Raw genomic sequence first — 25,311 nt, 5'->3', positions numbered from 1 at the left:
CAGAGGAGGAAAACTAATAATAATAAACTACTCACATCTGTATAAGACTAAACACTTGTCACATTCTCTCATAAGAGCTACACGCATCAACCTTGTGAGATAGGTTCTGTTATTTCCCAAATACCTGGTATGGGGAAACTGAGGCCCAGAAAGGTCAAGAGGTATCAGAACCCGTGCTAATTCCTAGTCTCCTGTTCTTTTTTATTAAATTAGATATTTCATAAAGAAAACTATGAGGACTCAAGAGAACTAAGCTAGGAAGAGGAAAGAAAAAGAAAAAAAGGTTCAAGGGAAATAGTGGAAAGAAAATGCTTTAAGACAGAAGCTACAAAACAGTAAGCAGCTATTTTATTAATCAGAAAATCTTCTTGCAATCCCCCTCCACTCTCTCAGAGTGTGTGTGACAAGACATCAGATAAGATGGCCAGTTTCAGGCCTGCTCCCATGACAGAGAGCTGACACAACCACAGACCTGCTACCTGACAATACAAGAGCAGCCTACTTCTCCTGTCAAGAGGAGTCAGGAACATGTGCACTAAACCTAAGAGATGACCACAAGAGGCCTCCAGGCACTAGCTTTGACCAGCAGCTGCAGCCTAGTACCTCTGTCCCAAGCCAGGGCTTACCCTAGTCTAGCAGGACGTTTCCCCCACAGCAGAGCCTAATTCAGCTACCACTCTACCCCCACACCTTGAGCCAGTTGAAGGTTGGCAGAAGACCCTGGCGAAAAGGGATAGTAATCATCTTCTCTCAGACCAAGAACACCTGATAGGGTATGCTCACTTAGTCTTCCTTCAGCAACTCCATTTCCCACTAGAAAATTGGAGATCTGTGACTATGGAAAACTTGGCATGTTCCCAGACGAGAAAGCCCCAACTGCAGGTGAGAGAGCAGTCTAGGACAGCCTAAAGTGAAAGAAGACCTCCCATGAAAAACTGTGAGTTTAAGTCTGCTCTTATTTGGCCAAAATACTCACTCTATATATTGGCTCCAACCCAACCATAATCCTGGAATAATACTCTTACATGGCATTTAGGAGTTTTACAAAGTCCCTTATATTCCATTGCCTCCAAAAGGTAGAGATTAATTTTCCCTTTTTCGCAAATTTGGAAACTAAGTCTCAGAGAGAAAAAGCAACCCGTTCAAGACCTCACAAATAGAAAATGGCAGGGCCGGCCCCATGGCTTAGCGGTTAAGTACGCGTGCTCCGCTACTGGAGGCCCGGGTTCGGATCCCGGGTGCGCACCGACTCACCGCTTCTCCAGCCATGCTGAGGCCGCGTCCCACATACAGCAACTAGAAGGATGTGCAACTATGACATACAACTATCTACTGGGGCTTTGGAGAAAAAAAGGAGGAGGACTGGCAATAGATGTTAGCTCAGAGCCGGTCTTCCTCAGCAAAAAGAGGAGGATTAGCATGGATGTTAGCTCAGGGCTGATCTTCCTCACAAAAAAAAAAAAAAAGAAAGAAAGAAAATGGCAAAACCTGGAGTTGAACCCAGGTTTTCCTATCTCCAAGACTCTGATTTTCATACAATGAAGGCCCAGCTTTGTTAGGAAGCTTAAAAGCTAAAAAACAAGCAAATTGGATTCTCTGACTTGGAATCCACTGAGGAGTTACTGTATGACCTTGAGCAAATAGTTTCACTTCTTTGGGCACCAGAAAACTCATCTGTAAAATGAAGCGAAGCGATGTGAAACAAATGTAGAGAGAAGAAAATTCTTTGGTTCCTGGAGTACTGTCAAGTGTAGCCCCCTGCCCAGCACTTCAAATAAAGTCAACTACCCCTCCACTCATCATCCCCTCACACTGACCCTCCTTGTGACTGCTATATATTTTCTGTTAATGGCACCACCAGGCTCCTCATTACCTACACTCAAAACATAAGTGTACCTTTGAATCTTCTCTTTCCTTCCCTCCCTATACTTAAACTCTAAGTCCTATTGATTCTACCTCCACAACGTAGACCCTGATCTCTGCTCATGAACAATTGCAGTCTCCCATCTAGACTCCCTGCCTCCAACTTCACTCCCACCAATGCATCGTGTAATGCTCTGTGACATTAACCTTCCTAAAGCAAAACTCAGGTCATGTCTGTCTCCTGCTCAAAACCTACAAGGACCACTTACTGCCTACAAAGTACAGTCTAAACTCTTTAGCCTGACTTTGAGGCCCTCCATGATCTTTCCTCAATTAATCTTTTTTGCCTTATTTTATAGTACTCTCCTTCATAGATGCCACTCTCCAGCCAGTCTGGACTAACTAATGTCCCCTAAAGACTCTCCACTTTTTCCCACTCCATGCCATTACTCACGACATTTCCTGACTGGAATGCTTCCCTCAACTTACTTTATATTTCTGCCTAAAGTACCTGAAGACCCACTAAGCTGCTACCTCCACCACAAAGCTTCCTCGATCTCTCCAGGCAAAGGTGATCCCACTCTCCAATAGGACCATCGGTATCATTCATAGGGTACTAGATTGCCTTGCACAATAAGCTTTAAAGTGGGAGATCTGTTATGAGGATTAAACAAGATCATATATGGGAAAGTATCTAGCCCAGTCCTGGTATAGAGTAGGTGCTCAATAAATAGGAGCTCTTATTATGATACAGAAAAATATAGGTGCACATCTTAATTCTATTATACTCAGCCCTTCTAGTGGGCAGGGATTGTCATATGACATATAATACACATGTTAAATGTTGACTGAAGAGGTAAAGAACACTACATAGATACAGACCCTATCCCAAAGCTTCATCCAGAAGAACTCAACCATAATGCTATTTTTGGAAGATACAAACTGAATACACACCACTCTGTAGCTAAACACTTCACCAATGTGATATTCCTATTCAGAATTTATAAGTGAATACACCCTCTCGTTCCCTCCCCCATGCCCCAAAATCCTAATTCCAGTTTCTTTAAGGCCACTTAGGTGATAGAACAAACAAATGCCACTAACAGTCTGATAAACTGTATACTTTTTAATCCAAATGCACACCTCTACCTAAACTCATATAGCTGTTTCTTTCTCCAGAAGTTGTTAAACAAAAATAGAAACAGCATTGGCCTTTGGGTCACATAAACCTAAATTCAAATCCTGGCTTAGTCACCTTGGAAAAATTACTTAAATTCTGAGAGTTACAGTTTCCCCATCTAAAAAATGAGAAAAATCTCCACCTTTAAAAGTTGTTGTGCAGATATAAATCACCTAGCCCAGTGGCTAGAACATAACAGGAGCTCAATAAGTAGTAGCTACCACCATCATTCTTATCATTGAAGTTATTTGAGTTGTCTTAATTACATCCTTACCTCTTCAGAGATATGAAGTGTGAGTTCCAGTGACCTTTGCCCTGGTCAGCAAATGTTTCTTGAAATAAGACCTCCACAAATCTGATTACCCAGCAACACATGCACAAACACACAGGCACATACTGCTTTCTAACCTGTGTATGTGTTATACCCAAAGGGCACCCATCTCCCCCGGCCACTGCATTTCACATGCTGGCTCTGGGAACTTGGCAAACATGGACACATTTGTTTTAACATATGCTGTAGTGATGAGAGTTCTAAGAGCTTCCTGAGAGGCCTGAGATAACACAGAGAGGCCAAACAGGAGCAGAGCTACTGAATCACACTGGAGAAAATTAGGGGTATATGAGGTTTGGAAGCCTGCCTGCCTGCCTGTCAGTGAGATTTCTGGTCATTATCTAGGTTAGAACTCAACACAAGGCAGCGAGGAGCTCTGTAAATGTTGCTAACAGAGGAAAGGGACAGGTTTGTCCTAGGTAGGCCATGCTGACAGCACAGCTGACTCTCTTATACCTTTGCCTCCTCTACCAAGTCTCCCTACAGGCCCCTCCCCAATGCCCGAAGGAAAGCTGGTCTGATATCTGCTCAGGCGGGATTTCTCTAAGGCGCAGGGAGTTCTCAGCATCAGAGATAACATTTAAAAAGCCAGGGGCCGGCCCAGTGGCTTAGCAGTTAAGTGCGCGCGCTCCGCTCCGCTGCTGGTGGCCGGGGTTCAGATCCCGGGCGCGCACCGACACATCGCTTCTCCAGCCATGCTGAGGCCGCGTCCCACATACAGCAACTAGAAGGATGTGCAGCTTTGACATACAACTATCTACTGGGGCTTTGGGGGAAAAAATAAAATAAATAAATAAAATTATAAAAATAAATAAATAAATAAAAATAAAAAGCCAGTGATCCCTCTGGAATATCCCACCTCCCTAAGGCTCAACAAGCCCAGCATGAGAGAAGGCTCCCTCCTCCATCTCACAAGCCAGGCTAAGAAAAGCAGTTAAAGTTCATTCTGTTCACTCGGCTGCCTCAAGTTTGACCTGAGGTAAACCCATGTGGGCCATGGAACCTAAGACAGGGAGGAGCAGGAAGGACCTGAGGAGGCCTTGCCCACAGGTCTCATGTCGGCCATTTATTTATTTATTTTTAATTTTATTTATTTATTTTTTTCCCCCAAAGCCCCAGTAGATAGTTGTATGTCATAGATGCACATCCTTCTAGTTGCTGTACGTGGGACACGGCCTCAGCATGGCCGGAGAAGCGGTGCGTTGGTGCGCGCCCGGGATCCAAACCCAGGCCACCAGCAGCGGAGCACGCGCACTTAACTGCTAAGCCATGGGGCCGGCCCATCATATCGACCATTTATGAGCACAGACTTGCTCCATTCCTATTGCAGCCACCTGCTTAGGGTAGAGCAGCCAGAGCAGACAAACAAAAACTGCCAGTCAGAGTCAAGGGCCAAACCATCCCCCAGTGTGACTGATAACTGTCACCATGCACAGGTTCAGTAGGTACTCAATAAATAGGGATGAAGTAATAGTCACCAGAAAATTAGTGCCCACAGAACTCCTCAGAAAACCCACCATGTGAATTCTTCCCCTAATCTCAGGCCACTCTCATCTAAGCTTTTCATAGGAACTGATGTCAATTTACTTGGCACTCTCTCTCCAAGCCTACTCAATGCAAGGATCAACTCACTGTTATTCATTCATTTATTCAACAAATTTCTACTGGGCACATACTCTCTGACCAGTACTGTGATAGATACTAAGGATGGGTCCTATAGTCAACAAAACAGACATGGCTCTTGCCCTCAAGAGAGAGAAAAATATGCAAAACAAAACAAAAACAAAAAAACGGCTTTAAAATCTATACAACCCTTTCACATGAATTAACTCTCTTTCAACCCCATTTTAATCCCAAATGAGGAAACTGTAGTTTGGGTCATACTGTCAGTAAGGCCCCAAGCCAGTGCCCAGTGCTCTTGCACATCAGGCTGTCACTCACTTTAAGAGGCATACGCAGGGTGTGAAGTGCACAGAGAGTTTTGCAGACAGCAAGTGCTACCAGAGTTTCACCAGAGATGAGAGGGAACTCAGGGCCAGCATTAATGTCAGGCAACACTTTACAGAGGATTGAGAGGTTATGAAGGAAGAAAGGTGGTGAGGGGAGGACATTCTGGGAGGAGAGTAAAACGACATTAAGTAAAGGCAAAAGAGAATCAGTGTAAGGTATGCTCTGCAGACCAGGACAGAGCCTGGCTAGGCCAAGATGTCAAGAGGGGAACAGAGTAAGATGAAGCGGGCAAAGTGGTCTGGGGCCAGAACCCTAGGTCAGGAAGGAAACTAACACCCATGGAGGGATTTTAGAGCCTGCACCATCTCTAGTCTAAGCTCACCAGCAGAAAACAAAAGAATGGTGCTATTGGTTCATTTCAGGTTTTTCTTTTCATGGCCTCTCCCATGAAATAAATCTCCTCCATTCTGATAAAGATGACAGGGCCATAGCCATCCCTTCTCAAGTCTTGCCTGCCCTAGCAAGTTGTGCCAACACAGGCAAGGTTTTGTCAAATTCTCAGTGCCCAGAAAGCTTCCCCTTGGCACTTTCTAGGTGGCCACAAGTAACCCCACAAGGCTTTAGATACACTTAGCCTGCCTGTGGAGGCCCCAAATCCATACATAATGCAATCAGCTGAGCTGAACCATGGTGAGACATGCAGTACAGCACTCTGACCCACCTCCTTCAGGAAGCATACTTGTACATCCCAACAAACAGATCTCTCCTTGCTCTGAACTGAGATTGCCAAGGGAGTGGTTCAGAATGCAGATATTAGTCACCATATGTCACAGATATTAAAAGCTCTCTAGCTGGGCGGGAAACTTCTCAGAAGCAGCACTTGACACTGACTTTGTATACCCCCAATTCTGCCCAGCCCAATTTCTGTGAACACAATACACTACTATGAACTGCTTTCTGGTTCTCCTCTATATAGGTCTCAGACCCCCTAACAACCCAAACTGGCTGCATTAGGGTAGAAAGTCCCCACAACAGAACTGGAACAGCATGTGAATGAGAATCAGACAAAATGAGTTAGATTCTAGCCCTAGCTAAGACCTGGGGCAAGTTTGCTTCTCTCATATGTAAAATGAGGAGTTTTGGAGAGCTGGTCCTTAAAAGCCCTTCCAGCTTTGACATACTAGGATGTTAAGTCCTAGCACTTAATACCAATGGCCTAAAAGGTCAGAGTAAGTTTTTCATCTGTCAATGTGTAAGTCCCAATTCAATGCCACCTACAAGCCTAGCTCTCAGAAGCCAAGTTGGGGCAGTAAAGGCTCCAACGTCAGTGGATGCACAATGGGCTCCAGAACTGAAGGTAACAAACAAGGAGTTGGGAGGCAGCACTAGAACCTAGGATAAAAAGCTAGCTTAGGATTGGGCCCAAGACAAGGGAGAAGTATAGAGGGAGGGGCCATGTCAACTACTTGTCAAAGCAATGAAATCATGCATGAAGCACGAGGACACAATATCTAAGAGAGTACAGAAAGATTCCACAAGATTCTAGGAGGCAAGCAAAGAAATTCAAAGAAAAGCTAAGAGGACATAGCACCTAGAAGCCATTGTTCCCAAGATCATGGCCCTAGGGTGATATCATAGGCATCCTCTAAGATGGCCCCAGTGATGGGTAGTCATGCCCTTGTGTAATCCCTTCACCTTGAGTGTGGGCTAGACTTATTGACTTGCTTCTAACAAACAGAATATGGCAGAAGTTGTGGCATATCAATGCAAGATTGGGTGATAAAAAGACTGCAGCTTCCGTCTTGGGCACACCCTCTCACTCTCTCTTAGATCACTTGTCCTGGGGGAAGCCAATTGTCATGCCATGAGGCAGCCCACTGGAAAGGCCCATGTGCCAAGGGACCAAGGCCTTCCAACAACCATGCAAATTAGCTTGAAAGCAAATACTCTCCCAGCGATTGAGCTTTCAGTCCCAGCCGAACAGCTGGACTGCAACCTCATGAGAGACCTTGAGCCAGAGGCACCCAGCTAAGCAGCACCCAGATTCCTAACCCACAGAAGCTGTGAGATAATAAATGTTTACTGTTTTAGGCCTCTAAGTCTGGGGATAATTTGTTATGCAGGTGGGGACCAGGCCCATCTGGTCAGCCATTTCAAGCATGAGGCTAGGGAAGTGGTTACACTCAGTGAAAGGATGGGATATGGGCCGGAAATAAGGTCAAATACTAGTACCCAGACTTTATCAACAGCTTTCCTATGGCCTAGCGTAAGCCTTGAATAAAAGCTCAGTTTGGCCACACCCAGGGTCGGTAAACATTTGGTGGGTACACATGAAGTAAGACAATGGAACTACAGCAGGTTCAGAGAAGCAACTACCCTTACAGGGATGCTACCATAACTAGACACTCAGATTCTGACTGAGGCTTTTCAGGCCCACAAAAGCAAAGGCTGAAAGGATCCAACTATCCCTAATTGTGTAGTACTTTAGAAAGAGCTTTATAAAGCCCTTTCACCAGATAAGTTATCTCATTTTATCCTCACTACAAATCTATACATTCAGGTTATTCTCTTTCCTCAAATGAAAAAACTAAGGCTGAGAGAGATGAGGTGACTAACCCTCCACTAGGTCCACAGCTAGTAAGGAAAGGAGCTGGAACTCTTGAAGGTCCCCAAAATCCAGATATTTATGACTGATGGCTGTGGCCAACTCAGTCCCTTCTGCAAACCAAAGCCAATCATCTCACTTTACATATAGGCTTCTATCCAGCCCCAACCACTCATTTCCCAACTCTCTCCTCCCAACTACACAGAGGTCCTCTGTGGCATTAGACAGTTTCCCAGCTACGCCTAACTGTATTCTCCTAGTAAGGACTGCAATGATAAGAGTCTGGCTACTTTAAAATTCTAGACAAACATCTTCCAAATGAAGGGAGGCTGTTGAACCCAAAGTGATCTGGATGATTTTTTTTTAACAAAGAATGAAAAATTCTAAAACAGTGAACTTTCTAAGTAAAGCTTATTTTTTCAACTTTACCTAACCCTTTCTAAGGAAAATTCTTTCAACTTCTAACCAAGTGCCTAGTAAACTACAGGAGAATCAGAACCAGACAATATAAATCTCCTTCAATTCAGCTCTACAAACTTGATAGCACGTAAAGTATACTCCATGCCCAGCCTTGTGCTGGGAGCTTGCTATCTTAATCCTTGAGCAGCTTATGGAATATCAAGGAAGGCAGGCATATACACAGATAACTCCAACCCCAGAGCATGGCTGGCTGGTAAGAATACAGACTCTCCCATCCTCCAGAACAGCACTTTGTGATAGGTGACTAGACTATTCAAACACCTTTGTTAACACAGCTATCACCACACCACTGAGGCTGTGAGTGCCAGATCAGTGAGGACACGTGGATAGGTAATGTGTTCTGATAAAAACGGCAAGGGCTTGGTACACAGATCCCCAGAGGTATAGTTCTGATCCTGCCACTTTTTAGCTATGTGACCAAAAACACAAATTGCTCAGGTACAAATTCTTCATCTTTAAAATGGGCATAATAATAAAAACAGCCCTACCTACTTCCAAAGTCGAGGATAAAATAAAACAATAGACTGAAAGGGGATAAACAGATCTGAGCTTGGATGAAAACACAAAGTGCCCTGGGTGAGCAACATCTCCAAGAGTTGAGGAAAAGCCCAGAATATGTACCCAAGACATGAGATGGTTTGAAAGGAAGAGAGAAAATACGAGTCATTCAAACAGGCCCTGATTCCAGCTTTTCCAACAAATTTTAACAGAGGTTTTAGGCTGGACACAATAAAAACAGAGATAAATAAAGTACAACCCCTCCTGCCTTCTTCCACAAAGAGCTTAGCAAACATATATACAATGTGCTATCTGTTACATCAGAAATTTATACAAAGTGTCCTGGGGTAATAAAGAAAGCTCTGTATTGTTATTATTTTATTTCTTAAACTGTATTGTGGGCACATGGGTATTCAGTGTATTATTCTTTATACTTTGTTGTATATCTGAAATGTTTCATAATATTTTTTTTTATCAGCAGTAAAAAAAAAAGAAAGCTCTGTTGGAGGCCCAGTTTGGTATCTTTCTCTCTCCCTAAAAGTCTGACAGCCAGAGTTGCTGGGTTTCCTGCAGAATCGTTTCCCACAAAGGGAAATGTACCACAGCACACCCGTGAAGTCACTCAGCAATGTATCTCAAAGCTACTCAGTAGGAAATGAGGGGCCCCTTGGGGTTCAAACCCAAGTCCTGTGGAAACCTAGGAAACCACTCCCCACAATAAGACCTCATCCCTTCCTTGCCAGAGAACAGGAGTTTTTGCGTGTGTGTGTGAGGAGATCAGGCCTGTGCTAACATCTGCCAATCCTCTTCTTTTTTTGCTGAGGAAGACCCGCCCTGGGCTAACATCCATGCCCATCTTCCTCCACTTTACATGGGACGCCGCCGCAGCATGGCATACCAAGTAGTGCGTCAGTACGCGCCAGGGATCCAAACCGGCGAACCCCGGGCCGCCACAGCGGAGCACGCACACTTACCCGCTTGCGTCACCGGGCCGGCCCCCAGAACAAGAGTTCTTAACATGAAGGCCCCACATTCCTAAGGGGCCCATGGGTAGAATTCAGGGGATGCAGGGGGGTGGTGCTGTGAATTTAGATGGGAAAGAAATTACATCTTTATTTTCAATATTCTCTTACTGAAAGTTACCATTTCCTTCAATTATATATTGTAAGCAACCAACCACAATATTATTAGCAGTACCTATGATTTTGGCACCAATAGAAATTACAGATATTTTCATGTCACATTACATTGTTGCAGATATCTCAAAATATTATTTACATTCATCATCACTTCAAAATTATAGTAGTTATTAGACGTGCGCTAGATCCCACATGACTGCAATCTTCCTGTCTGTGGGCCCTCATGCGAGGTAGCTGGCCAACTATGAAGCAACTCTGCCAATTATTTTTCATGCCAAACAGTGAGACCGCATGTGCTCATACTGGTGACCCAGACATCTATAATGCTGCCTTTCCTCCAACCGTTCCCAAGTCAGATCACTCCTTCCTGGTTCTCTTCTGCCTCCACCCAACCGCTCCTTCCAGGAAGCCCTCCCCAGCCAACTTAGCCTAGCCTAGACCACACAGAGCCCTCCTTTTTGTGTGTGTGTGAGGAAGATCGGCCCTGAGCTAACATCTGCCAATCCTCCTCTTTTTTGCTGAGGAAGACTGGCCCTGGGCTAACATCCACGCCCACCTTCCTCCACTTTATGGGACGCCACCACAGCATGGCTTGCCAAGCGGTGCGCCGGTGCGCGCCCGGGATCGGAACCAGCGAACCCCGGGCCGCCGCAGCGGAGCAGGGGCACCTAGCCACTTGCGCCACCAGGCCAGCCCAGACACAGAGCCTTCTTAATCCTTAGCCTATACTGTCTACAGTGCCTGGTTTTGTGCTTCATTAAGCCTGTGCATTATACTACATTTAATATTCTCTAAATATATATCCCCACCCCACTCTCACTTAGACTTCTTTGGTAGCCCTGAGTTCCTTCCATAGAGCAAAGCAAGCATAAGCACTCATTATGGACTTGTGGATTGAACAGCCAATTACTCAATTCAGGGTCCCTGACTCAAATGTCTTAGTCTAGTTCTACAATAACCCACTGTGGAACTTCTATTTGATGCCTCTCTGGACATCACTTTCCTCATACACTAAAAATAAGTGGGTTGAACTAACTGATGTTTCCACCTCCTAACTTTTGAATTAGGCAACCACTTTTTATCTCCCCAAGATCTGAGAAAAATTATGGGGGAAACTGAAAAGCCTCCCCCAGCTCTCCCAGGCAGGGTTAGTCACTTGCTCCTCTGGGCTTCCCACAGTCTTTTATATGTATATACAATACATCTACTACAGCATTTATCACTGAGTTTTGAAAAAGTATATACCCTAGTAGCAGAGGTAGAGGTATGGAGGAGAGTCAGACTGCCTGGGTTCAGATTCTGGCTCTGCTCCCCACTATCTGTATAACTTTGGGCAAGTTACTTAACCTTTCTATGATTCCGTTTCCTCACCTATAAAATGGGGCTAATACCTAGCACACAGGATGTAAGAATTAAATGGAATAATATGTTTGGAATAGTGCCTGCCACAGTACTAAAAAATGTTAGTTGCTATTATCATTGATGTTACTGATGTTGTTAATGTCTTTTTTTTTTAATTTTATTTGTTTATTTATTTTTCCCCCAAAGCCCCAGTAGATAGTTGTATGTCATAGTTGCACATCCTTCTAGTTGCTGTACGTGGGACGCGGCCTCAGCATGACCAGAGAAGCGGTACATCAGTGCAGCGCCCGGGATCCAAACCCAGGCCGCCAGCAGCGGAGCGCCCGCACTTAACCGCTAAGCCACGGGGCCGGCCCCTGTTAATGTCTTACTAGGCACTGCGTTCCTACTTTAGCCGGATCTCTGTCCTCCGATTCGCCATCATGACATTCTGTGTTGTTTTCTTCCATGGCACTTACCACAAGATATTATATTTATTTATGTATTTATTTCCTATCTCACCACTAGACTGTAAACTCCATGAGGGCAGAGAAGGTGTCTGTTTTGTTCATCCTTAAATTCCCAACACCAAACACAGTGCCTGGCCCAGAGCAAACACTCAAATATTTGTTGAATAAACAGCACATGAACTGGCACTGTCTGATGTTTGCTGAATAAATTAACCTAGCTAAGGGTGATTGTCAAAGCGAGGTGCAGGCGCAGATGATGTCTTAGTTGCCCCAGGATTAGTGTGACCCTCTCCCCAGTCTTTAATATTAGCCTCAGCCAAGCCCCACCCACCTGCCCTTAACCCCAGGCTGGTTCCGGGAGCCACCCTCAGCTAAAATTAGCATAGCCACCAAGATGGCCAGGCCATTTATAGCCTTGGAGGCAGCGACAACTAGCTGGGTGGGCAGGCAGGGCTCTGGCCTCCCACTCCCATCAGGAGTTGATTGAGAAGCCAGCCTGCAGTCCACAAACTACCTAGATGCCTATCCTCTGAGCCCCTGTTCTGGCCATCTTGAGTCAAACCACAGTTCTGGATCAGAGGCCCTCAATACCTCCAACACGGGCAGTCACAGCTCCAGACTCACCTGGGACTCCTCAGACACATTCTGCAGAAAACATTTTGAGTTTCTGGAGCAATGAGCCCAGAGTCTATGGAGGTTCCAAGCATCAATTCCAGGCTAGCTTCAGAAATGCAGGCCCCAGAGTAGCACAGCCAGGCACAGATCTCTACTGAGAAAGTGACAGCACAGATGGGTGTGCAGGCCTCAAAAAGCCAGAGGTGACAGGAATGGCCTCTCTACCACCCAATGAGAGGGCCTTCTAGCAGAGCACCTGCCTTCACCGTAGGGGCAGGCCTTTAAGTGGGGCATATACATCCAACAAGAGAAAAATTCCAACTCTCTGGCCCTTCAGAAGACTCTCCAGAGGAGAAAGACAGGCCTTTTCTTGGATCTCAGCTACAGAGTCAGCAGGGCCTGCCTAACTAACTCAGCAGGAGGAAAGTCGCCTTCTCTCGGCCCTGCCTGGCACTCCTTTAACAGGGCAGGGCTGGAGAAGATGGAAGAAGTCTAGAACTTAAGTACCAGAAGACCTGCCTATAAGACTGAGCATAGGACTCAGTTTCTTCACCCACAAAAAGGGGATAATACCATCTGCCCTGCATTCTAACAGGGCCATAGTGAGACTTCTGTAGGGAAAAAAAGCTGTGTAATTATAAAACGTAAACTGTGGAAAACATACAAATTGACTGGGTATGTTGAATCGGATTTAGAAAAGTGGCAGTTTCAAGAGCAAGTAAAACTCCTGTGTTCTGAGGATACAGAGGACCTGGAAAGGCTATAGGAATTCCTGGATGCATAGAAAGCTCCTCCCCAAATCCTTTAGCAGAACCCAGTCCACAAGCCACCTTTTTGCAAAAAATGAGTCCCTGTCTTAGTCAGAGACAAAGTCCCAGACAGGCTAAAGGGGACAACCTACCAGAACAAAAGTGCTGAGACCCCCAGGTTCCCACAAACCATAGCCATTCCCAGTACCTAGGGTCCCTCTCTGAGACTTCCCTCCCTGGGATTCAGTATTATTGTCACAACAGAAACTAATTTCTGAACTGAGAGGAATCAAAGACCAAAAGAGAGGCCTAAGTGGTATAATCAGCACAGCCAGCCCTCTGAAATATGTTGTGTGGAGGCCTGTCTCCATAAGCTCAAGTTATGGGGTGGTTCTGAGGGGTGCTGGAACACTTCTCACCTGAGGCGTGGGCACACACACATCTTCCTGATAGCTAGCTAATGCCTAAAATTCAAAACTTCATCCCTTTAGCTTGTGTCTAAAATATAGAACACCTCCTCCCCTTAAAAAATATTCATTTTATGTCAGTCCCTCATATTTTATGGTGAAAAAAGGATGTATTATCAGCTATAAACAGGGATATCACTGGGACTAGAGATGCTCCTTAGGTCCCACTTCACAGTTTGACCTACATCTGCCTACTAGTCTTTCCCTTCATAGCCCAATGAGAACCAAGCCTTGAGCTGTTTCAGGGGCTAAGGAGACACCGTATGGAGAAACAGGATTAATATACAAGAAGGACCTATCTTCAAAGTAACAGCCTGGGTGCTATGCTTGTACATACAGCAACCCTGGCCTCTCTTGGAACCCAGCCCTTGGAGCACCTGGAATCACACCCAGTCTAGTCAAGGAAGTTAAAAGGGAATTTCCCAAGAAAGAGTCTACCACCAAAGCCAGCCTCTGGATCTATCCACGAAACTTCCCAGCCACCATGACCTATGTTTCCTTTTCCTCCTTGTATCAACGGACATCCACTGAGCAGTACCCTCACTTGAGCTAGCCTACCCTCAGAAAGAACCTAGCTATAAACTCTCCCACTCTGCAGCCCATCGCTTTGGGGAGATCACAGTGACAGGGTGAGAGAAATGGGGGAAGAAAACTGAATTCCTTCTAAGCCTTGTGTAAAACCACTGAATTTTAAAAGTGTTCCTTTCTTCTGCAGCAGAACACCAGGCTGTTCAAGTCTCCATGAGTGCACTGGAAAAACCTGGACAGATCAGAAAATCATAGAATTCCAACCCTCATCAGTCAGAAGAAACAGAACAAGTCAACAAGTGGTTCCTCAAATTATATCAAATCCATGTTGAGAAAAGGCCATTTAACTCCCTGGTGGTAAACAGGATTCCATGCAAGCAACTGCCTTGATATTTCAAATGGGCACAGCTACAAGACGGCAGATTACCTAAGGGAAGGGAGGGACTAGGGTTCCCACGCTTGTAGGAACTGAAAGGCACACCTGAACACCAAGCTGTAGGGCAACAGAGTTGGCCCAGCCCCGACTTTCCCTGCCCAACCAAAGTAGCCTCCCTTATGCTGCAAGTGCTGTAACTGGCCAAGAGCAACAGACTTATTACCTGCCCAGGCCATTCTTTCAGACAAGTAGTCCTGAGAAGGGGTTTTGGCTTGCTGATCTGAAAGGCCAAGGGGCCGGGAAGGCAGATCTCTTCTCACTGCCAACGAAAGATATCCGGAGAAAGGATGAAGAAAGTTGTTCAGGAGAGACAGAGACATCAGCCACGGCTCCTGAACAGAAAGAACTCACTGGACTAATGCGAACAGGCAGTGCCATGTGTGGGTCCTCCATCAACCGCACATGTAGAAACCTAGGGTTCAACTTTCCCACTCGGGCACTTCAGTTCTGAGTCAAAGCCCCCAGCCCGGTCCAGCCCGTGGCAAGGCCTTACCTTCTGCAGTGGACTCCTCAGAAGCAGCCCCCGAGCCGGCTCCTGTCGCCTTCTCGCTCTGGCTATGGCTGAGGCTCTGGCCATGATGCAGGACGAGCCCCCAGAGGAGCCACAGGGCAAGACGGGCGCACACATCCATGACTCCAGGTCTCAGTCAACATGCGCCTGATGTGGACACCTCGGGATCCCAGAGGCAAAGTCAGGAGCCCGAGAGTGCAGCCGGCGGTCCCGGAACCCCAGGCAAGATGCCCTCGAGGCGCCGCAGCTGTCCAGCCACCCGCAGGCCTGCCTCCTCCGACAGCCAAAGGTCAAGTGCTCCAAGTTTGGGCGCGGGAGGAGGGACGTCGCCTCCGGTCCAACAGTGGGTCCGCTGGAGCTTCGGCGGCCTGAGCGCCCTGTCTGCTCGGGCCGCTTCCGGAGAGTTTGGACAGGGTGGCTGCGGGGCCGCTGTCAGCTCCGCAGCCGGCTACACCCCTGCGGGCGGGCGGGATCTCCCGCGGGGACGGGAGTGGGGGAGGGAGAGAAGGCAGGGGAAGAGGGGGGCACCTGGCCTCGCCCCGCCGAGGAGCGGCGAGCAGCACAGGCTCGGGGAGGGCGTGCGACTCGCAGGCCCCCGCGGGCGCGGGCGGCTCCGAGATCCCAGGCCTCCTAGGCCGAGGTCAGCGCCTCCGCCCAGTCCCGCGCCCAGGCGGCCGGCAGTGCCCAGGTTCAGCAGGCGGACGCGCACGGGCCAGGCCCGGGACAGCGGCTCCCCGGCGAGCGGGCAGGCGGCGCGGGGCGGGCCCGGGGCGGGCGGGGGCGTGCTCTCCCGCAGGCCCGCCCCGCGCCGCCCGGCCCCCCGCGAGGCCCGGGCCCGCCCCAGCGCCGGGCTTATGCCGGAATAACCTGTTGGAGGCAGCCGCTGGGCGCCCCCAGCCCCCGGCGGGCTCTCCCTGCCCTCAGCCCGCGCTGGTCTCCGCCAGGACCGCCCTCCCGCGCCAAGGGTCGGGTCCTGGCCCCCGCTTCCCTCTCGAGTCTCTCCCGCGCTAACCGCCCGCGGCCCGGCGGGCGGGCCCCTGACACGCAGTTGTTCAGGTAACCCAGGCCTGTGGCGGCGGCAGTAGCTGCCTGCCCGGATCTCCGGCCTCGGTGCTGCTCCACTCGCCTCAGCTCTAGAGCCGGGCTGCACACAGGCCCCCGGCACAACGACTGCCGCCCCGGGCTGCCTGAGGCGACAACGTCCAGGCCCGGTTCGGCCGGGGGCGCGCTCCCAGCCCCCCACTCCGGGCCGGCTCTCCAGGCTCCGCCCTCCCGCCGCGCCTCGCAGCCAATCGGCTTCCGCCTCTCTGCAGCTCTGGAACCCGCGTGCTTCGTCACCCGTGTGCAGCGGCCCCTGGCGGGCAAATCTGGGTGCTGCAGACATGACTCGAGCCCCTGGGAGGCCCTGCCCCTTTGCAGAGGGTTGGGGAGCGCAGCGAGGACCCGCCCCAGGGGAGGCCCAATAGGGCCCACGAGTATTTTCAGAGGAAATGATGCCAGAAAACAAAATGAAACGTCCAAACGGCTGTTGGTAAATTTGCCCTACATATTCCTTAAGTCTCAGCTAAAGGGCCCCATTTGCCTTCCTGACTCCGCTTCCCCGCCTCGTCCAAGCTAAGTCGACGCCCTCTCAACTCTCACAGCCTGTGTTCCTACCTGCCCCTCAACTCCCCTGCCTTTTGAGGTTTTTGCGGGTAGGGCTTGTGGCTGGTCCCTCCCTGCATCTCACTCTCCCAGCTCTATGTCGCTGGGAGGAGGTGTTAGCGACTTGAGAATGAGTGCCCCAGTGAAGAGAGAGCCGCGCCTGGGCCTCCTTCAACAGAGCCTGCACTTCCTGTTCTCTTCTCAAGCATGCTGTCAGCAAATCTTTACTGAAACCTACTCTATGCCCTACCCTGTCCTTGGCACCCGAGGCACGGAAAGGGATTAGGCCCAGTCCTTCCTCTGACTGACAGTGCCAAGTCAGCTACCTGTTCTGAGCAAGCCCTTTGAAGACCGGGAACACGGATTTGCCCAACAGCTGCCTGGCTTAGGGGTTAGGCTGTTGATATATAAATACACGTCTAACGTCATCTTAATTTGCTCTAGGACCCAAATTAAGCTTGAACTATTGCCAGAGGCAAAAATGATAAAACTGAGGCTGTCCTCCTGAGGGCACATCATGAGAAGGCAGGACTCTTTGGAAAAGACAATAATGCTGGGAAAAGTAGAAGGCAGCAGAAAGAGGAAGATGAAATATGAGATGGATTGACTCCATAAAGGAAGCCATAGGCAGGAGTCTACAGAAGCTGAGTAGGGCTGTTGAGGACAGCACAATGTGGACATCATTCAGTCATAGGGTCTCCAGGAGTCGGAGCTGACTTGATGGCACGTAACAACAACATCATTTACTCCCACTCTCCCCACTCTCTTATTAAGCTCCAGTTACACTGGCCTCTTTCAAGTTCCTCAAACACATCGAACCTTAGCCACCTCACAGCCTTTGTATCTGCTGCTGCTTCTGCCTGAGACACTCTTTCCCACATTCCTCATAGGGCTCGCCTCATACCCTTCCAGATATAGTTCAAGATCACCTCCTCAGAAACGCCTCCTCTGACGAGCCCCTGCGGTGCAGGGTTGGACCATACACATATCTGCCTACTCCTGCCCCATAGGACTGTAAGTTTTCAGAGGTCAGGGGCTGTGCCTTATTCATCTCCAGGAAAGGAGGATCTAGCCATAGGCCTGTACTTAGGAAGTACTCAGTAAAAGCTCGTTGACATGAGTTAATTCATTTGATCACTCAAATATTTTTTGAGTAACAACTATGTGCTGGGAAATTGGCTGAACAGAAAATGAGCCCCTGACCCCTAGGGGGGTCTGCTAGACCTATGCTCTGAGCCAGAGGTCTTAAAATCAAACGGCAAAGTGGACAGATAGGTAATAAAATTAAGAGAAGTAAGGGGGAGTAATAGGGAGTGGTGAGGACTGTGGCACACTGGAGAGCAGGCAGGAAGGTGGACTCAGTATTGCTGGATCACTTTTAAGAGAAGAAGGAAAATTGGACTATTATATGACATATCCCTTTTTTTTTTAGTATTAGCAACTAATTTTTTTTTTTTTTTTTGGTGTGGAAGACTGACCCTGAGCTGTTGCCCATCTTCCTCTTTTTGCTGAGGAAGATTGGCCCTGAGCTAACACCTGTACCCATCTTCCTCCATTTTGTATATGCGATGCCGCCACAGCATGGCTTGACAAGTGGTGCATCAGTCCATGCTCAGGATTCGAACCTGCAAACCCCAGGCCGCCGAAGCAGAGCGCACGAACTTAACCACTATGCCACCAGGCCCGGGCATTAGCAACTAATCTTTGAAAGTATAAAACCCTGTATAGGCCACACAAAATACACCTGCAGCCTAAATTAATCACTCAGACTGCTGGTTTGTCATTTCTGCCTAAGCCAGCCCACCTGCCTGTTCACTCATTTGTCTAAAAGAACGCACAAGAAGAAAGGAAAGTAGAGCACGCTTAACACAACTTCCTTTAAACTTGACTGCATCATTTCTCTTAGCCACCACGTGGTTTCTTGGGGGTATAGGTGCGTAACCCATTTGGTACAAAGAGCCTAGGTCTTGGAGGCAGGAAGTGAGGGTCTATTACCAATTCACACCAAGACCTTGAACCTTTTGGAGCATGCTGCATTTCCTGTGAGGCTAAAATGGTATCTGGGAACTAAAAATAGAATTACCCTATGATCTAGCAATTCCACTTCTGAGTATATACCAAAAAAAATTTGAAAGCAGGGTCTCAAAGAGATATTTGTACACCCATGTTCATAGGAGCACTATCACAATAGCCAAAAAGGTGGAAGCAACCCAAGTGACTGTGGACAGATGAATGGATAGCAAAAGGTGGTATATTCATACAATGGAATATTATTCAGTCTCAAAAGGAAGAAATTCTACATGCCACAACATGGATGAACCTTGAGGACATGATGCTAAGTGAAATAAGCCAGTCACAAAAGACAAGTACTATATGATTCCCCTTATATGAGGAACCTAGAGTAGTGAACTTCATAGAGACAAAGTAGAATGATGGTTGCCAAGGGCCAGGGAGAGGGAAAGGATAGGCAGTTGTTTAATGGATATAGTTTCAATTTTGTAAAATGAAAAGCGTTCTGGAGACTGGTTGCAAAACAATGTGAATGTACCTAACACAACTGAACTGTACACTTAAAAATGGTTAAGATGGTAAATTTTAGGGCCGGCCCCGTGGCTTAGCGGTTAAGTGCATGTGCTCCACTGCTGGCGGCCCGGGGTTCGGATCCTGAGCACGCACCGACGCGCTGCTTCTCCAGCCATGCTGAGGCCGCATTCCACATACAGCAACTAGAAGGATGTGCAGCTATGACATACAACTATCTACTAGGGCTTTGGGGGAAAAAATAAATAAATAAAATATAAAAAAAAGATGGTAAATTTTATGTTATGTGTATTTTACCACAATTAAAAATAAACATAAATGATGTCTGGGAGACAAAGCCATGGCCTAGACAACAGCATCAGCATTTTCTGATGTCAGCATCATGATGCTGACATCAGAAAAGCCAGTTGCCCTCTGGATTTCAGTCTCCCCAACTACAGGATGTGTAGGTACCAGATTATTGATCCAATTCAGCTTTCATATTCTACAAGATAGGAAAATCCTGACACTTCACGGATCTTCCTGGATCAGAAGCCATGACTCTCACCTCAATAGCCCGTATGTTGGGTCTTCATGTGTGTGTAGCCTTTGCAAGAACTTACCACATTGTGAGTCTCAGGAGGAAACAGAGCTTTTTTTTTTTTTTCCCCTCATCTCTGTGTCTTTTTTTAAACTTGTACACCAATCCTTTACCATGTGCCAGGTGTATCTCCCTTGAATCGCTCTTAGGGCCTTGCTCCTAATAGATATTCTGCAGATGTCAGTTAAATCAAATTGGATTAACAATTCTTATGTCTCTATCCCACTATTTGCAAGAGCTTTCACATCTATTATCTCACCTCTGCCTCACAAGAGCTCTGCTAGATAAGACAGAGGCTATACTCATTTTACAGATGAGGAAACTGAGGCTGTGGAGATGAAGTAGTAGCAACCACATCAAGCTCTCTTTCTCCTTTGGGATTTCTTCCCCATCCTTCAAGTCTAAGCTCAACTGAAATAAAAGCATCCCTGCCTTGACCAATGATGACAGCATATCATAAAGCAAGAGTTACGATTAGTCAAAAGAAAAAAAGAGAGACTCAGCTCAAAAGTTGCCCCTTCCTGAACCCTCATGCACTGCTGGTGGGAATGCAAATTAGTGGTGCCACTATGGAAAACAGTATGGAAATTTTTGAAAAAATTAAAATTAGAAATACCATATGATACAGCTATTCCACTTCTGGATATTTATCCAAAGAACATGAAAACACTAATTCAAAAGATACATGTACCCCTATGTTCATCACAGCATTGTTCACAATAGCCAAGACTTGCAAGCAACCCAAGTGCCCATCAATGGATGAATGGATAAAGAAGATGTGGTATATATACACAATGGAATACTATTCAGCCATAAAAAAAAGACAAAATCGTGCCATTTGCGACAACATGGATGGACCTTGAGGGTATTATGCTGAGTGAAATAAGTCAGACAGAGAAAGACAAGTACCATATGATTTCACTCATATGTGTAACATAAACAGACAAACAAGCACACAGATAAGGAGAACAGATTGGTGGTTACCAGAGAGGAAGGGAGTGGCGGGGAGGATGAAAGGAGTAAAAGGGCACATATGTATGGTGATGGATAAAAAATAGACTATTGGTGGTGAGCACGATGCAGTCTATACAGAAACTGATATATAATAATGTACACCTGAAATTTACACAATATTATAAACCAATATGACCTCATTAGAATATCTCAAAAAAAAAGTTGCCCTTCCTTCCCTAAATTGCCTTGTCTGTACCTTAGATTACTTCTATAACCGGATTATATTTATCTAATAAGGGGCTGGCCCCGTGGCTTAGCGGTTAAGTGTGCACACTCCGCTACCGGCAGCCCCGGTTCAGATCCCGGGCGCACACCGACATACAGCTTGTCCGGCCATGCTGAGGCAGAGTCCCACATACAGCAACTAGCAGGCTGTGCAATTATGACATACAACTATCTACTGGGGCTTTGGGGAGAAAAAAAAGGGTGGGGGGAAAGGAGGAGGATTGGCAATAGATGTTAGCTCAGAGCCGGTCTTCCTCAGCAAAAACAGGAGGATTGGCATGGATGTTAGCTCAGGGCTGATCTTCCTCACACACACACACAAAAAAATTATCTAATAAGTATCTTCCCCATTAGCCTCTTTGCTCATCAAGGACTGTGCTTTATTCATCTTTATATTCTCCCAGGCTAGGACTTTACCTAGTACATAGCTGGTACTCAGTGAAAGTGAATAAATGGGGGCCAGCCCAGTGGTGGTTAGGTTCGTGCACTCCACTTTGGCAGCCTGAGGTTTGCAGGTTCAGACCCCAGATGTGGACCTACACGCACTTATCAAGCCATGCTGTGGCAGGCGTCCCACATATAAAGTAGAGGAAGATGGGCATGGATGTTAGTCTGAGCCAATCTTTCTCAGCAAAAAGAGGAAGATAGGCAACAGATGTGAGCTCAGGGCTAATCTTCCTCCCCACCACCAAAAAAAAAAAGGGAATGAATGAATGGTGTGTGTTCTGTTCAGCAGCCTAGCTGTCCTTCCTGTACACCACAGGGCTTCTGTTTACCAAAAGCTTTCATTTGGAAAGGGAGGGAATCTTCAGTAGAAGTGTAACGAAGGTCCTAAATCAGCTCAGAAACATGTAGGAATCCCTGAGTTTGGGCTGTTATCAGTGGTGCTCCCTGGTGTCCAAAAATGGCAAGTACAGTCATCACTGGGAAGGTAGGGAATGAGGAGAGAGATGGTGGCCTCTAACAACTATTCCCAGGCTAGTTTCACAAACAGAATCATCTCCCGTTCCAGAATCAGTTGTAGAATCTTACTGCCAATGTTCATTCATTTAACATCTACTGAGTACCTGTTCTTAACGACCCAGCTCCTACTCTCAAAGAGCTCCGTTTTTAGGGGAAATATGTATATATGAAGAGTAATTAGTACTTGTTGACAATGTCTTGAGAGGAATTGGTACAGGGGCAGGTGAGGGAGCACAGAGGAGGGATAAGTAACTGCCTAAAGCAGAGAGGCTGTGCAGAGGCATATGGATCGGATGGGGTGAGACGGAGGGGTTCTGGAATTAGACTGCCTAGATTCACATCCTGGCTCTGCTGTATGACTCGGGGCAAGCTGAGTTGCTCCTAGAACACACCAGGGCTGAAGGAGAAATTTCCCAGAGGAGATTATGCCAGATGACCTGAGTGCCACCCAATTTGGAGAAGCTCAAAGATACAAAGGTGTCCTGGAAGCAAACAGGACAGCTATTGTTCTGCCTGCCTGGGAGGAGGCACCCTCCTGGAGGATGGGGCATGCCCTTGGCCCTCCTAATCTTATCCAGTTGGTTCCTCAGAGGGAATCAGGAACAATGAGCAGAGGACACGACTCTAGAACTTTGTTTCATTTGCCACTTCCCCTGTTCACTCTTTCTGCTATCTCCTGTTTTGCCTATCACTTTCCCATGTCACAAAATGGGACATCGGGCTTGTCTTTGGGGGTAGCAACGAAGGGGAGACTCCTACTTCTACTCTTCAGGCAGGCTGAGAGAAGAGACCAGGGAATCAAGAGGAGCCCGAAGAAGGCTGAGTCTTTGGAGCCACATCAGAGACAAAGGGAAACTCAGATGTAGAGTTAACTTGAAGAGGTTAGGACTGGGACTGAGCAGAAGACCCTTGTGGGCCACTGGTGAACTCCAGGAGCTGGAGCTCGGTGAGGGCTGGGCTGGGGAAACCCGTTTGGAAGACACCAAGGCAGGAGTGAGTTCAGTTCAGGGCCTTTCTCCTCCTCCTTGTCTCCACCCTGCTCTTTTAGGGGAACTGAGTCAGCTTTAGCATTTTCACCTTGAGAAAGAGGGAAGAATTGGTGAGGGGGAAAAACCTGAGAACGTCATGGGTGTATGAAGAAATTAACTAATGTTTATGTGTTGTAGTCTGGGCAACCTGCTAGCCACTCCATTTATTATCTCATTTAATCCTCATGATCCCACAGAGCACAAAGTACTGTCATTTCTGTTTTAAAATGAAACTAAATGGCTCTGTTATATGCTCTTGTAGCAGTCTGTACTTTTGTATGATTACCTGTTTAAGAGCTATTTCCAGGGGCTGGCCCCACGGTGTAGCGGTTAAGATTGCGCGTTCCGCTTCAGCGGCCTGGGTTCACAGGTTCGGATCCCACTCACCAGCCTCGCCGTGGCGGCAACCCACATATAAAGTAGAGGAAGTTGGCACAGATGTTAGCTCAGAGCTAATCTTCCTCAAGCAAAAAAGGAGGAAGACTGGCAACAGATGTTAGCTCAGAGCTAATCTTCCTCAGCAAAAAAAAAAACAAAAAAAAAGATTTATCTCCCTTGCTATTTACATCTGGATAGAGACTTGTCTATGTTTTCACCACTGCATTAATGGCATATGACACTGTACCTGGCCCAGAGAAGGTTTTCACTAAGTATATGTTCAAGGAATGAATGAGAGAAGTCATGTAACTTGTAATTTGTCAAAGACCACAGTGTAAGTGGTACAACCAGGATTTGAATCCTGGACTGTTTGGCTCCAGAAACTGTCTGTGGTATCTCTATTCTACCCCCACCAAGTGCTTCATATGTTGTCTCACTTATAAATGTTCTGGCTCGGTGTCCTTGTCTCTCTGCTGCTTGTGAACACAAATGTACACCATGTACCAAGAACTCACCTATGCAGGGAAAGCAAGTGAGAGAGTAGGAAGAAGAAAAGCCCTCTTCCTACCCTCTTCAGCTCAGCATCCTCCTCCTCCAAGAAGCCTTTGCAGACAGACCCACCAGTCCTCCTGACTCTCTCTCCTCTGGCCTTACTGGCCCTTCCTACATCTGTGCCACAAAAGTGACTCCAAGTCACCTGGCCTCTGGTGGTTCTACACATGAGTGCTTTATTAATGCAATTTAATTCCACAGATGTATACTGAAGGCAACTGTGTGCTCAGGCCTGCTTGTGCCAGGACCAGTGGGTGGACACAGAGATGAATCAGACACAACCTCAAAGGACTTACCGTCAGTGGGGGAGACAGACATTAGGCACAGATACAATTAACTAGAACACAAAGCAAGATGACCTAAATGGTATGAAAGAACGATGAGCAGTGTGCTACCTGCTAAAACCTTAACTACTTAATTATTATTCTGAAGAATGTATCATAGAAGGTTAGAGCTCAAAGCTATCATCTGGTTCAACTCCTTGTTTTCCACTGGAGGAGTCTGAGACCCAGAGAAGGGTGAGGCCTAGCCTAAAGTCTCACTAGCCAGTCTGGCTGAGCCAAGACTAGACTTCAGATCTTTTGAAGCCCAGCCCAGGGCTATTTCCCCCTCCGGTAGCTTCACATGCAGAAGTCCCATATCCCACTAGACCATGAGATCCTCAAGGCCAAGTCAGGATCTCCCACTAAGCAAACCGAACCAGGGCCACAACCAGGGCTCAGGAAATGCAGTCTGACCCCAGGCTGCCAATCCAGGTTTTTTGTCTACTGTACCTAATGTGTATCCTACTATGCCCCTAAAATTGATTTTAAAATATTTTTTGCAGGAAATTTTTTTTTTAATGAACTTTTTATCTAGAACACTAGTATATAAATCACATAAAAGCAAACCAACTCTGGCTGAAGGGGAAGAAGGCCACAGCGCCGCTATTTTCCTGTCCTCAAGTCCTGGGAAGGGAGCTCTAGGAACACAGCTCAAAAACCTTTGTTCTGAGACACAATTTTTAACGGCTTCATAGAAGCCGTAGTAGCATGTGGTCCTTCTCTAAACCATGTCTTTTACGGAAACTCACAATTCTTTCTTCATCATCAAATGCCGAGCACTAGCCATGTACTCCCAGTAGGGTATGAAGGGAAATGAGGTTTTCCCCTTGCCTTGCTTGTTTTCCTCTTCTCCATAGGGTGGAGTTTGTCCCAAGTGGCAAGGGAGGAAAGAGACCCAAA

At 47.0% G+C, this 25,311-nt stretch overlaps 1 protein-coding gene across 4 annotated transcripts in view; it reads right to left on the bottom strand.

Annotated features, from left to right (window-relative positions):
• Nucleotides 1–15,814, bottom strand: part of STIM1 (stromal interaction molecule 1) — a 176,297-nt gene extending 160,483 nt beyond the window's left edge. The window contains exons 1-2 of one of the 4 annotated variants that reach the window (XM_058545744.1): nucleotides 15,146–15,814; nucleotides 14,816–14,911 (exon numbers count right to left, since the gene is read on the bottom strand). In XM_058545744.1, the coding sequence (XP_058401727.1) occupies nucleotides 14,816–14,911; nucleotides 15,146–15,284 (235 nt within the window). In that variant the 5' untranslated portion in view covers nucleotides 15,285–15,814. The remainder of the gene's footprint in view (nucleotides 1–14,815; nucleotides 14,912–15,145) is intronic. The other 3 variants (XM_058545745.1, XM_058545746.1, XM_058545747.1) reach the window with 3 other exon arrangements.
• Between the last annotated feature and the right edge of the window lie 9,497 nt (nucleotides 15,815–25,311).

This window comes from Diceros bicornis, chromosome 7, assembly GCF_020826845.1.
Source record: "Diceros bicornis minor isolate mBicDic1 chromosome 7, mDicBic1.mat.cur, whole genome shotgun sequence".
Lineage (NCBI taxonomy): Eukaryota > Metazoa > Chordata > Mammalia > Perissodactyla > Rhinocerotidae > Diceros > Diceros bicornis.
This window is presented reverse-complemented; position numbering and strand designations above follow the sequence as displayed.